We start from the raw sequence: 14,534 nt of genomic DNA, 5'->3' as shown, positions 1-14,534 counted from the left end.
TTAGCACTTAAACTATCCAATATTATAGAATATATCATGGAGTCACATTCACTGAACGACGCAATATGTTTCTCATTGATCATGACCAAGTTCTAAGAAATAAAACCTGCCAGGCCTGAACAAGATAAATGCACTGCAACTAATTAAGCTTGGATGGACTTGACTTGAACTTCGCAAACATCTTCATAGCATCCAAACTTTGACAAAGGAAAGCATCACAGCCCCTCACATGTAATGCTAATGGGCTCGTCCATTATGATGCCTATTAATTAAATTAGGCTTACATCAATATTCATGATACCGCATAACTGAACTATTAGGATCCAAAATAATTGTATGATCACAAATTAAGTACGAACTCTTTAAATATTTATTTAAACAATTTAGTCTTTATTATATAATAAATTATATTAGAATTAGTTTATAATAAATGAAAGCTTATCTTATAAGAAATTTTAATATTATAACATTGGAAGGACCCTTCTTGGAAGATATCTTGTCTCGTGCTGCTGCAACTGAGTGGATGGTACCCGACTCTCAAAAAAATAAAAGAAAAAAAACTCGTGTTACTTGCGTGGAGGCGTCGTGATGAAGTGGGGCTGCCACATTGCGTGAGACACGCATTAGATGCCGCCGGTGGGGCATGATGATACGAGCCCGTGTCGGCACGTGTCGGCGCGGTACATGAAAGGAACTTAAGCACGTTCAACGACATAGTTTTGATGGGATCTGGTACGTTAGAATAGGTGCCATGTGCATCGCTTGCCGACGCTAGCCCAAGAACTGGTTACTGAATCGGGGATCTGGTACGTTAGAATAGGTGCCATGTGCATCGCTTGCCGACGCTAGCCCAAGAAGTGGTTACTGAATCGGGCCTTAAAAGGCCAAAATGCCAGGTTGGACCTACTGGGCTAACCTCCTGGCCCAATGACTACATGTGCAGTGGTAGATATTCAGGCCACAACTGAGTTTACAGTGTAGGTTTTGCAAAAATGGCCACTTTACTTTTCTTTGAAAAAATAGTCTAAATGGTGACTAAAAGCCTCCTGCAACACTAGAGGTGCTAATGAGTCGAACAGCTTGAACAATTTTTTGAATCTTACAAGCCTAGTTGAGTATATATTCTTAATAATATTATATTTTAATATATATTATTAATTTAATATTTTAAAATATAATATTTTGTTTTAAACATATTTTAGTTATTACAAATGTTTGAACATGAGAGAAAGTATGGCTCGACTGATATTTGAATCCATTTCGAGTATTATTATTATTATTATTATTATTTGATCGAGACGAGTTTGAGTATTAAGGCTCAAATCGATTTTGAGTTGAGTTTCAAACCCACGTGTTTTGAATTGAGTCGAGCTAAGGCTCTAGCTACTTGACTCAATTTGGCTCGATTGTGTCCTGCATGCAACAACATAGGGCATGATGGGCTGTATTTAGGGCTACTATCCTGTTGGAAAATCCAATTGAAAAGCCCAAAAAGTGCACCATCATCCTATAAGTGCCTATCTAACTCTAGTTTCTACTTTTTTTCCTTGGAGAATAACAATAGGATCGCTACCAAATAGAGTTTGATCTAACTAGTTATAATGCATATGCAAATGCGTACAATTGCTACTAATATACTGAATATAACTTAAATTTGAGAAGATTTCAGTGTGGATTAGATGGCAATATAACTTCTCTAAGAATTCTTTATGATGCATTTGCTATATTATATTTTTAATCTAAGTTAGTTTAAGTTCTGTTGTCCAACTGTATACGCTGCTGCAAAACAAATAAATAAATATATGTTGTTTTTTAAAAGAGTGAATTAGATGCTTATATGCTGTCTTCATGAAATTGTGTATAATTTATTCTGTATGCTATAATTGTTTTGTAAATAAGCTTAAGTTTTATTATGATCACAAATATCTATGAATTTCGGTTGAGGATCTCGGATTTTTATTATGCATAGAATTATGGAGATCTCTAATCTCAAAAAAAATTATGGAAATCTTGACTTAGTAAGATGTTTTTCCTTGGCACCTGAATTTTAGGTTATTTTCTAATAAAAATTAAACATGGCTTAAATCTTTAAGTGAGAAATATAACTAGAATTATTACGAGAATCGAAAAAGATGGGAATTTAACTGCTCTTGTAAAGTGATAGGATGATTAAAAAACAATGCAACTCCGATTCTTCAAAACCTTTCTCCGAAGGATGCAGCTATTCAAGCATAGTCGCGTTCACGTGGCTGCAATACTTTTGCCACGCCATTAATGCATCTTTTTACGCGAGAAGAAGAAAAGAAGAACAAAGAGAACTCTTGACCTCCAAGCCACGACTTCAGGATAGACCTCCATTGATTGATGGACGTCGTGTAAAGTCCCTAAGGATGCTGTACCATAAAAGAAAAAAATTCCCTATCGATAAAGGGTCAAGGAATGAAGTCTTTCTCTTCTCCATCTGATGTCATTCTCCGTCTCTCTCCTTTATAAAAGGTTTTTTGTCACTGCCCACTACGTTTATACCTCACGTAAAGGCTTTGCAGAATCTAGGGGAAAAAATGACTCTCTTCTCCGTATGGTTCTTCTATCCCTTGCTTATTTGTTTGCTTTTTGGGCATGCATAAGATGATAACTTAAAGCGAAATCGACCACGAGCCATGTCGCATAGCTTATGGAAGACAACAAAGATGCCAAGTAAGCTTTGCCAACGCAAGAAAAGCATGCGCGGACGTTAGAGTGGATTCATCTGAATTGGGCCGGAAGGGGGTAGCGACCTCATTGCTAAGGTGGCAAAATGGCAATCTATGTAAAAAGGATTTAGTGTTAGTGTTGCTTTTGTCGGGTACCAAGTTCCTTGAAAGCCTGTTCGGATAATTGGACCGAAAATCATATGGGATTCATGGGTTGGGCTGGTACAATTAATAAAATTATATAATTTATAGGCTAGACTAGGTCTATAATTATAAATACCTATAGGATCGGGCTGGCTCACTCTAAAGCTACTCCTAGATATTTATGAATATAGGCCGAGCTCGGCCCGTAATTCAATGATTTTACTGGTTGTACTAAGCCAATTTGTGAATCTCATAGAATTTTCAGCCAAATTATCCAAACTAGCTCTAAATGTCTTTATTGCTTTCATTTTGATATAGGACACCTTTTCAAAGAATTTTATTGGTTCTTAGTTGCAAGGAGGCAATCAAATGTACATTATAATGAAGCTAAGGAGTTTCCTCCTGCCTGCGACATGAACAACATGAACCACATAGAAATATTCGTAACTTGAGGATGGGCCTTTGTTTTCTACTAGTTCTTGCCCTTCGGCATTGCCTTGATCAAAAGGTTCTTAAATAGAAAGAAAAGATGGGACTCATATATATCTCTTCATGAAATGATGGGTTTTTATCACCCATCGGGCTTTGGCCTATTTTTTGGCACCACTATCAGTGGTGTGCATTCCTACCGAGTGGCTCTACTCTTGAACCAAGATGCTGGCGATGCCACCATATTTTCTGAGAAAAGAAATTTATGCTTGAGCTCAATCTTAGGTCCTGTCTGGGATTGCTATTGACAGTAAAACTTTTAGATGTAGTGCTTTCGAAAAGAAGAGCTTTTGAAGGTAGAATTTTTATGAAAAGCTATTTGCTATTAATCAACTATATTTCTAAAGTATTATGAAATTTTAACATATGTTTGGTATCAAAATGAGAAAGTACTTTTAGCATAATAAAATGACAATAAATAATATTGCATAGTATGGCATGGTGGAGTATAGTACAATTAAATTTTGCATAATATTTTATATTAAAATATTATTATTTTGTATAACATTATTATAATATAGTGCAATATAATATTGAATACCATAACATAATAATATGACATAATATGATATGATGTGATATAGATAGTAATGTTTTATTAATAGAATAATATTACTAAAATATAATATAATGTAATATGATGATATAATATTACATTATTATAATATAATACAATATAATATAATAATATTGTAATATAATATAATATATTGGATTAGAACCTAATCTAATAATGGATTATACTATTTTATAGTATCATAATATTATATTGTTCAATATTATTATATATATATTTAATGATAATATAATATTATTATAAAATAGTCATACAATAGAATATAATATGATGATGTAATCTAATATATTATCTTGTTATATTATTAATAATACTAATAATATATTATATTGTGTTTATAATATAATAGAAGAATATATTATTTTATAATTATGTATTACTACAATAATATAATATATTATACTATTATAATATAATACTGAAAATACTTTCAAAAGTATTTTTATAGTGAAATTAAAATAATATATACTATTATACTATTATTATACTATTAGGAAACACCACAATATTACTTAAAAATATTTTTGGAGGGCTACAAAATACTTTCTCTAAAAGCTTTGCCAAAGAAGACCTTGTCATACTGAAATTTGTTTTATTGTGCAAGACGCCAAGACCCAAACTAAGCCCATTTAAAGCAAAGTCTCTTAAAGTTTGGATCACATTTTATGGACCTTAAAGACTACTTATGTTCGTAAAGACTATTTATGGTTAGTGTATTTTTTTTCTTTCCCATCTAGTTTTACTTAAAAGTCCAATCTTTTGCCAACAAAAGAACATCCCAAAAATGCGGCCGAAGCGGAAAACATGCAATGAACTAAGAAGACAAGTAGTTCTTGAATTGTGTCCCGATCATGATGACTAGGCCCCAAGCGCTTTATATGTATAGGCCAAGTGGCAACATGTGAGCGAGACACCGAATGGCAATTGTGGATTAGAGTGGTAGTGGGCTAAAGACCAATTTGATAGTTACATTTCCAAAATTCGCATCCCAAGTGGTTCCAAAGCAATACACTAGATACACATTTAAGAACTTTGGCTAACTTAGTAAACAATTGGAATTCTTATTGCCCGGAGAAGACAAGGCAGCATTGTGACCTGTCACACTTGCTGCCTCCTTCCAAATAAACGTGTTCTCTGAAAAAATTTCTTTAATCCTCTCCACTTAATAGCTTGCACCAAATCATCACGAGTGGCCGACCAGCCCTCGTCCCCGAGCGGGACCTCCACCCAGCTAATGACTCAATACCAGCTATACCTGAGGACAAGAGAATGATTCATCCATTAAGTCAAACTGAATCCTTTTTACTGACTAGAAGAAGAACACTTCACTGCCGAAGCATAGGCTATATTATTCAATATTTAGCCACCATCACTACTTAATCTATACTTCTTCCTGACAATGCATTCATGCTTTCCACCTTACTTGACTAAGCAACTTGTCCTATCTCATTGAAATCGATATGCTTTTACTAACTATGCTTTGAATAAATATGGCCTCCATCATTTTTGTTTGGCCAGGTCATGAGCACAAGAAGCATGTGCTCTATGGAATGTTAATGAATGTTTTTTTTTTTTTTGAGGAAAAATCTTAATGCATGTCATAATCTTCAGTATGTTGGGAGAAGATGGTCAGCATACGCAGTTCAACCTAGAAAAGGATTGGATATGGTAGCCTCTAAGGTTAGGAGAATTAATAACCAGGCAGCGAATGAACGATTTGCTCTTGCGACGGATTACCAAAGGTTAGTGGACTACTCTCCACGCATTTTACATGTCATGAGGGGAAGGTTGATTCAATTTTTACGACCTTAGTTGGGCTCATTGGATTCTTTGTTTGTGTTAGCTGGTGGATCACTATCGAGACTTTGCTGCAGAAATTAGGTGCAGAAGAGTCCTTATCTAAAGCCAGTTTGTGTATTAAAATTGGTGGGTCTTCCATAGAAGGTGGAATAGTATGAGAACAGGAGATACCAACCCTCTCAAAAGGGAACCAGATTCGACATTCGTCTCAGACAGAAAAAAGGAGTTGGCAACCAACAAGTTTGCCGAGCAGATGGCCATCATCAGGAGATGAACGACTATCAACAATAATGCATCGTGTATAATACATAGAACTGTCGTGTTTAAACCGTGCATTGCATAGGATCCTAGATCTAAAGGAGGCCCTACACTTAGTTCAATGCCCACTTACACTGGTTCCTGTGCTTGGCCTTGACTCAATTCAACAAGAAGGAAGGGGAAGGGGGTGCAGCACGCCAATAGAAAAGGATGGATAAAGTGGGTCCCAGGACTTATCCTGTGGTGTCGTGGCGCCACCTCACGTTGGTTGATCCATCAACCTCGGCACATTTTAATGACGAGCTCCGTTCAGTCGGTGCCGCCCATGCGGGCTCTATATTTTGGTTATGTGGTTGTCGCCAACTCACCAAGTAGAACTAATTAGCGTGGTCAACAAGCATATCAAGCATTGACATGGAGGCAATTAGCAGTTGCATTTCCAAGCGGGTTAGAGGAAGACACGTAGAAAGCTAAATTAATGTCTAAAACATGGTGTGCCGAACCAAATAAGATTCACCGATGTTAATCAAACTTGGTGAGGTTGATCCATAGGTGAAGTGAAAAGGTTTTTCATTTCAACCACAAGAACCTCGCTATTTTTCAGGTCTATGAAATAGTGACAGGATAAGACCATACACATAGGGTCATATTGCAGTCAAGACTACTAAAACATATATGCTCTTTCTCCATTCTTACTTTCAATTGTAAAACTACAGCGATGATGCTCTGCTTTTTTTTTCCCTCGTTGTTGTGTTCTGGTTTTTGCCATTTAGATGTAATCTTGATCCTAAATCTTTGCCTTTGTTCTCAGCTAACATAAGAAGCTTTAAGAATGTAAGTTTTTCCTTTTGTCGAGGATCCCCTTGCACTATACTTACTTAAATCCTAATACTGGGGATATATCATCTAAACATTCAAACCCAATTATTCTTGTTCTTAAAAATGTTAATAATGAAATTGAAATTATCTATCTCTTGTGATTTATGTACTCATCTAACAAATTTGCATGCATCATTCATTTGGAAGGAAGGTTATCTACTGCTTTTTTTCCATGTTAACTGATTTTTCGAACAGCAGTCAAAATTTTTAATTGAGAACAAATATTAATTCCATTAACCTATCAACTTGGAAGGTTTTTCCCAATCTGTTGAGTTTGCTAATATTTTCAGGGGCGCATGTATAAATAATTTTGAAATGCACGTGTGCCGTTAAAATAGTTAATATGCATCTCAAAAAGTCTAATGTGTATACTTTTTTTATTTAGTGACTCGGCAAATCAGCTAGCTAACTAAAGCAGATCTTGACACGCAGGACCATTGACCAGATGATGCTTCTTTACGGACAACGAAAAAAAAGGAAATAAATCCACTGCAACCCAAGCAAAAAGAACACAAAGGGCTTGTGCTATCTTTACTAACATCACAAGATTTTACTAGGAAAACTTAGTCCTTTCAAATCACTTCATTCACATCAGGAAATAAGGGACCTCATGAGTACGTGGTGCCCTCTTACCCCCAACCTTTTGCCAGTGAAAATTGCCGCCGGTGATTGGCAGTTCCTTTTGACTACTTCAACCCCCTTTTTAAGTTACACGCTTTTGGTCACGCACATACAGGTCAAGATCAGATATGGTTTTACTCGATTTAACTATTGGACTATGCCATGCGCCATCGACCCTAGACCGAAGCCATCGACAAGCCATGCTGATCGACTCACATAAAAGTAACCTTCGAAGACCTATACAAATATAAATATATATATAAACATAAGAAAAACTTTAAGATAACAATATTTCATCCTTGAATTTCACATCACGGAGAACGACGTGCCATCGACAAGCCATGCTGATCGACTCACATAAAAGTAACCTTCGAAGACCTATACAAATATAAATATATATATAAACATAAGAAAAACTTTAAGATAACAATATTTCATCCTTGAATTTCACATCACGGAGAACGACGTGCCACCTCTAGGCGTGGCGCAAATACGGTACATAAAATCACCATGTAATTAACTATAAAATCGATTGCGACCACCCACTGCGAAGCATGTAGAAAGATAAAAAAATATAAAAAATCATCCAGTATATTTATTTCGTACAGGCGGAAGCCTGAGCCTTTCTGCAAGAGAGAAAAGAAAATAAAAAAAGCCGTATTCAAACTTCGGTCATTGTCGCACTATCGTCACCCTCGCCAGCAGTAGAATCTCCCCTCAAAGAGAGACAAAGGAGCCCGGCCGAGTAGAGAAAAGGTGGTGCCACGTCTTCTCAAAAACGACAACAAAAAAAAAGAAGGGCGGAGAAGTGCGGTGGTTGTGGCGGTCGGCCCTCTCATGTACGATGCAGCAAGACGGGCGCGGAGTGGGCGAGCGAAACCGCAACGCGCGCGCCCTTCCGCACGCAAGTTACGTATGGGATAGCGCGTGGGCGGTTTAGACTTTTAGGTGGGCCGCGATAGCAGCGAGGACGGCGAGAGTGACGGGAAGAAGCGCCGCGTGCGGCATGGAGGGCGAGGCGTCGCCGCTCAGGAAGGCCATCGTGCTGTTGATCAAGGGCAGCCCTGCCGCGGCCTCCGGATTATCGGCCGCTGATTTCTGACTGTTAAGATATCAAAAAAAAAAAAAATGTTAGGTTAAGATTTCATAAAAATCTTAGTAATCTATTAGAGCAGGCCACGGAGAAGTGGGAATGGGTTCTGTGGACTGGTGCGCGAGGAGGCAATTCAACTACCGCGAGTGCAGACAAAGTATGGGAGGAGGGAGAAGGAATATGGGAAGAGAAAGACGGCGACTCTTGGAAGAAAGATGATGGAAAGAGAAAGACGGCGATTCTTGGAAATCTGGATGTAAGGCTCGCACCAGACATCAAGGACACGGTTGCCGACTTGATTTAATAAGCTTTTTCCTCAGGCCGCCATTCTCCGGGGCTTAGAAAGGCGGTTGGCAGATTAGATATTTTAGCATCGAGTTGCTGATGTCTCATGACGTTTTTGGCGTTGTCCAATAAATAAACTAATCATAACCTGCCATGTCATCACGTAAGGTTTGACCAGCGAATGAGCGACAGCTTAGCGAAGCTCGTCAGGTACAGGAATAGGAGATGCCAAAATGTCACGTCTAGTGGTCAGGACATCTGCGGAAACAGCCAGAAAGTTTGAGACGAAGGGCAAGGTGCAGCACCTGTGCACGCATCGTTGCACGCAGCCAGAAAGGAAAGGAAGTCTTCCTTGCCGCGCTCGTTTCCAACTCTCTTTGCCACGGATTGACGCAAAGGTAGCAAACTCAGCGTCTCGCTCAAAAATTCCCATATTATCCTGATGAAATCACTATTCGTAGCTGCCCGAATCCAAAACACTGGGCTACATCTATAAGGCCACAGCGCGGCCTTCTAGTGCGAACCACCGGACCAAACTCGATTTAATTTAAAGATTTTAAGCGAACGAATGTAAGAAAGGAAGAAGCAGAGCTTTAATTTTGCTGCCGCGAGGAAGGTTAAAATACCATACCTGGTGGTGCTGGGGCAGAAGGTGATGAGGTAGTTAGCGTTGTAGCAGGTGAAGGTAGAGGAGGCGTCGTCGTAGGCGTAGCTGTACGCGCGGGGGCAGGCATTCTTGAAGAACTGAGAGTATGACGACGGCTTGCATGTGTTCGGGTTCCCGTAGGCCCCGCTGCAGCAGTACTGCGGCGACCCGAATGCCTCGCACGCGCTTTTGCACGCTACGCTCTCGCTCCCCCCGTCGACACCCGCGAGCACCACCTTCAGGTCCGACGGACAAACACCGTTCAGGTCCACCAGACACCCCGTCGCGCTGCAGTTCCCCCCGGGGGAGCTGGCTCCTTGCGGCACCACCAGCATCGGCACGTTGTAGCCATCGACGAGACTGACGTCGTAGAAGTCCATTCCCCCGCTTCCGTCGAGGGTAAACTCGGCCAGGGTCGCCGGGGGTGCGGCGCCGCCTCCGGAGCACTCCATGGTGCCAGATCCGCAGTCGCCGGTGCCGCAGGTGAACTTGCCGGTTGCGGAGTCGGTGGAGCATAGGGTGCGGCCCCAGAAACGGCCGGACCACTTGGCCGGCGCATTCAGGCTCCGTGACTCTCCTTTCTCCAGCGCGAACCCCGTCGTCTCCAGCTCCCCCGTGCCCGCCCCCGACAGCGACCCCGGCCACACCGTGTACTCACAGTTATTCGTCAGCGTGAACGCCGCCGCTAAACCCCCTGAAACACGAAGAACAACCCATATTTATAACTATAAATCCTCAAAACAAAGGAAAACAGAGGAGAGCAGGGAGTAGATCTAAGAATGCTTATTACCTGAAACAAAGAAGAGAAGAAAAGAATGAAGGACCATAAAAATTAGGAATCTGGACATCTTATTGGATGGAGAGGATGAGTCTGTTAGTAGTTTTTCTTGAGAAAGAATGCAGTGGAAAACCAGCGAGCATTTGGGATTTATAAGGAAGTCCTACGGGAGGCGACGGGGGAATGTACCATCTGGGAGTCTGCAGAATGGGGCCCGCAAGGATCGCAATTTAAAATGCTTTGAGGTAATTTCGGCAACCTCTTCCAGATATTTGCTCGTACTCCTGGTGCGCCGCTCTGTTTTCGGAGCAGGGAGGGGCATACGAGTGTTCGGGACTAGAAGAGCCGGGGCAAAGCGAGTTCCAATAAAAAGCGATGAATATGGACGACATTGACGCTTTTACCCCCTTTCTTCTATCGCTTGCCTTCTTTTGACTTGGCACGGTGTATTCACATTAAAGCTTACAAAAAAAAAAATGACTCTTTAAATATTCAAACAAAAATAATAAATAATAAAATCATTTTTTTACAAATTTTCTAAATATCAAATTATATATATATATATATATTGTGAATCGGCAGCTCACACTATTCTAGCATGAGAACTGCCAGCTACATCACCATCAAGCAAACAACGTAAAACAAAAGGAACAGAAAAATTCTGAGTCCACAAAAACTCTCCAGAGTGATGTGCAGCGAAAGAGGCGACCCAGTCAGCCGCGAACCACAGAAGAATGCTGAGTCCATAAAAACTCTCCAGAGTGATGTGCAACCCCCTAAAGGCCGAGGCCTCGAAGGAGCGGCAACCCCCTGCTGCAATCAGCCTAGCGCCATGATCTCTGATGACAAAAGCTACTCCCGCCTGATTGCCACCGCCGGGCAAGCTTCCATCGAAGTTCACTTTTAAATAGCCAGGGGGTGGGGGCTCCCAAGCGATAAAGACAAATCCGGACACTGTGGTAGCGAAGAGGGGGTCCCAGATGTCCCTAGCTATTCCAGATGAATCAACCTCAGTGGCCTCCAAGATCTCTACTGCCTGACAGAGAGCTCGCTCTACAACGGACCTCAGAGAAGCCCTTCTCCCCTCAAAAACTCTAGCGTTCCTGTCCAGCCAGATATAATATGCCAGGAAGACAGCAGCAGTACCCCATCCAGCAGTGCTCGGCGATCGTAAGGCGTTCCTCACCTGCTGTAGAAAATCTCCCACACCAAAGGTAAGCCCTGGGAAGGATGCCCTCCTCCAGATCTGAGCTACTTGCGGGCACTCAAAAAGCACATGGCTAATAGTCTCCACCGCCTCCGGGCAATTCATGCACATCGGGGACACCTCTATCCCCCTCCTGGCCAGCATCCTTCTGGTTGGCAGACAGTCCCAGACCACCTTCCAAATGAAAAGTGCCATCCGCGGATGAGCTCGCATCCTCCAAATCCATCTGCCCTCACAGCGCCTGACCGGCTCACCCCTCAACAACGCCTGTACATCAGCTGCCCTCACCCTAGCTGACCCAAACATTAATGTTCTTTCAAAATTAATATTTACATATATGTTCTCTTAAAACATATATTTTATTTTTTTAATTCTCATTTTTACATATGTACCCACATCATCTAACACTATTAAAATATTAACGGTATCAAATTAAAATAAATAAAATATTTTTAATAGATAGATATGCAAAAATATTCATTAGACTATTTCATTGGAGGAAAAAAATAATTTTAAAATTTTATTTTATTTTTAATAAAAAATAAATATGGTTTTTATTAACGGTGTTAGAAAAACCGTTATATTGAGGATACTTGTAAAAAAAAGTGTTTTATAAGGATATAGAAATAAATATAAATTTTAAGAGAATATTTATAAAAATTTAAATTTTTAGAAAAATATTTATGCAAAAAAATCCTAAATAATAATATATTTTTTACTATTTTTATTTTTTTAATGGTGGGTTTTGGAATTCGAATGGACCGGTTGTTGGTTAAACGGTTTCATGGAAAATTTCCGGGGACGTGGTGAAAGTGGGGTTGAACCTCGGATAGTTGCAGGTCCCAGGGGATTTTAATATATTAATGTATTAATATTAATAAATTTATTAAAATAAGGACTCGTTTTATAAATTTTTGAGTCTAGTTTTTGATTTTTTTCTAACAAATCTTCTCCCGATTTTAGGAGTTCAAATTCTTCCCTTCATGAAATAATTCGAAGTGTAATTTGTACAAGGATAGGTGCCACCCGAATCGAGAAAAATATGTACCCATTTTAATGGTCGTACCCATGTCAATGAGAAAATAAACGAAACTGTCCACTACTAGCACGAATCGAACGGATTCCCAACTCCCATATCCATTGCCTAACTACTACCCCAACTAAATGTTTGGGTCTTGTTGATTGGGTGAGCCTATTACTCTATATCACCCCAGGTCCCCAGCTAAATGCATTAGTCTTCGCGTCTATGAGTTGAATTTTCCAGAGTTTCTTTTCTTGTACGTACTTCATGTTTTTTAAATTTTTCTTGGGAAGATCAGTATCGATATAATATTACTGAATTGCTGACTGTCAAATTTGGTCCCTCGTGAGAATGTACCTAACGAGAAGTAGGTGGGATTCGGCGTTAGCTACAACCGCACAGCCGTAACCCAATATCACAGTATGATTCACCTAGCCGGCTAATGGTGGCAGGGTTTGACATACTGATTTAGAATGGGAAAAATGTCTCCTAGTTGGTGGCCGTCTTCCCCTTGCAGTACTATTGATAGGTAAACAAATACCGGACTCCAAATAAAAGTGGGAGACAAACCTTACGTGACACAATGGACATCTCTGCAGGCTCTGCAGTTCAATTGATATTCATAAGAAATGCAGCTATCCAGTGATGGCCCGTGGAGGAGGTTAGAATGGTGGAAAAAAAGGTGATCGATTGGATACCGAGAATAGATCGACATGGGGACGGTCACCTAATGATTTTTGAGACTCATAGACTGGTTAGAGGTTTGGCTTTTTTTTAAACAGTGCACATGTCGACGAACATAGTTGCAGACTAGATCACCTCCTACGTAGTTCAATACTTTGGAGAGATTTTTTGGACTAGTGTCATAGAGATTCCTTCTCCTTTATATTATTTTATTGCTTTTGACTTGGTAAGCTATACTCATGTAAATCCTATATGAATGTCGTTTTTACCAAAAAAAAAAAAAATTCAAAGCTATTTGGTGGAAAAAAAATTCCAGCACAAGGGTCTAGGTCTAGGGTGATCACAAGAGCTCGCTAGCTAAGATACTCTCGGATACATTTTAGTGATGATATGTACGGTTTGAACACGATGATAATCTAAGAAAATGTACTGCACATCTTGTACCACCTATTCCAAGACCAATAATGTGATTTGTCCGATAATTGTAATATAACAATAATATTGAGAATTATTAAATATTTTCTCTTTTATATAAATAAGATTATCTTTTAATTCAAGTTTGAATGTAAGAAAATAAATATTTCATTTGATTTGTTATTGATCAATATGCAGAGTTCTTTTATTATTTATTATTTTATCTCAGTATTCAAAAATTATATTTAATTCAAAATAAAAATTAGTGCTAAATAGAAATGTAATGATAATAGTTTCTTGATAACCAAAAATTTGATTTGCAAAAGATATTTTTTATTTGTTGGTGGCAACTCTGCATTATAGAGGCCTTATCTAAAGCAACCATAGAGGGTTACGTACTCACACGGAAGGTAACCATGCCGGAGCCCAGAGAGCTAACGAGCCGGACCATGGGTGGGGAGGATACGAGGTGCCCAACACACGGTCATTCGTGTCCGCATCAGACATTTTCCTGACGGAATGGGGGCCCAATAAAGGCTTGTACGTAGGGGTGGGCTCGTCCCTTTCTCCTCCTTTGCTCTTTATCTAAGCAGGAAAAAAAAAGAAAAAAAAAAAAGAAAGAAAGAAGAAGAAGCAGCAGCAGCAACCATCGAGGATAAAAAAGAATATTCTGCAACATGGTTAATCGTAGTTCTGATCACTTTTCTGAATTTTTTTTTTTTTTTTTTGCTGAAAAAAAGGGAAGAGGGGAGGAAGGGACAAGTCCACCCCCGCGTAGCAGCCCCACACTGGGCCCCCGCCCCGCCAGGAGCATGTTCGATGCGGGCAGAATGACCGTTTGGTATAGGCCCAGCTCACCAGGCCCCAGCCATATATTACTCATACCCTTCCCACCCGTGGCCTCGGCTCATTACCCCACTGGGCTCTGGCACGAGTACCTCGTGT

At 39.7% G+C, this 14,534-nt stretch overlaps 2 protein-coding genes across 2 annotated transcripts; both read right to left on the bottom strand.

The window, feature by feature from the left end:
- Positions 1 to 7,856: 7,856 nt before the first annotated feature.
- LOC103700885 (thaumatin-like protein 1) lies at positions 7,857 to 10,578 on the bottom strand. The gene is made up of 3 exons (XM_008782782.4): positions 10,276 to 10,578; positions 9,471 to 10,179; positions 7,857 to 8,563 (listed from the first exon to the last, which is right to left on the bottom strand). Exons 1-3 carry the CDS (start codon positions 10,331 to 10,333, stop codon positions 8,398 to 8,400), a joined length of 933 nt encoding a protein of 310 aa, XP_008781004.2. The 5' UTR covers positions 10,334 to 10,578; the 3' UTR covers positions 7,857 to 8,397.
- Positions 10,579 to 10,846: 268 nt separating this feature from the next.
- Positions 10,847 to 11,665, bottom strand: LOC120105879. The gene has a single exon (XM_039118620.1). It carries the CDS (start codon positions 11,663 to 11,665, stop codon positions 10,847 to 10,849), a length of 819 nt encoding a protein of 272 aa, XP_038974548.1.
- Between the last annotated feature and the right edge of the window lie 2,869 nt (positions 11,666 to 14,534).

This window comes from Phoenix dactylifera, unplaced genomic scaffold (genome assembly GCF_009389715.1).
Source record: "Phoenix dactylifera cultivar Barhee BC4 unplaced genomic scaffold, palm_55x_up_171113_PBpolish2nd_filt_p 000388F, whole genome shotgun sequence".
NCBI classification, from domain to species: Eukaryota; Viridiplantae; Streptophyta; class Magnoliopsida; order Arecales; family Arecaceae; genus Phoenix; species Phoenix dactylifera.
This window is presented reverse-complemented; position numbering and strand designations above follow the sequence as displayed.

Coding starts and splice junctions, on each gene's coding strand:
- LOC120105879 (XM_039118620.1), bottom strand. CDS start 11,665: ATGGCACTTTTCATTTGGAAGGTGGTCTGGGACTGTCTGCCAACCAGA.
- LOC103700885 (XM_008782782.4), bottom strand. CDS start 10,333: ATGTCCAGATTCCTAATTTTTATGGTCCTTCATTCTTTTCTTCTCTTC. Junction 10,180..10,275: donor TCTTCTCTTCTTTGTTTCAG/GTAATAAGCATT, acceptor TTCGTGTTTCAG/GGGGTTTAGCGGCGGCGTTC. Junction 8,564..9,470: donor TTCTGCCCCAGCACCACCAG/GTATGGTATTTT, acceptor ATATCTTAACAG/TCAGAAATCAGCGGCCGATA.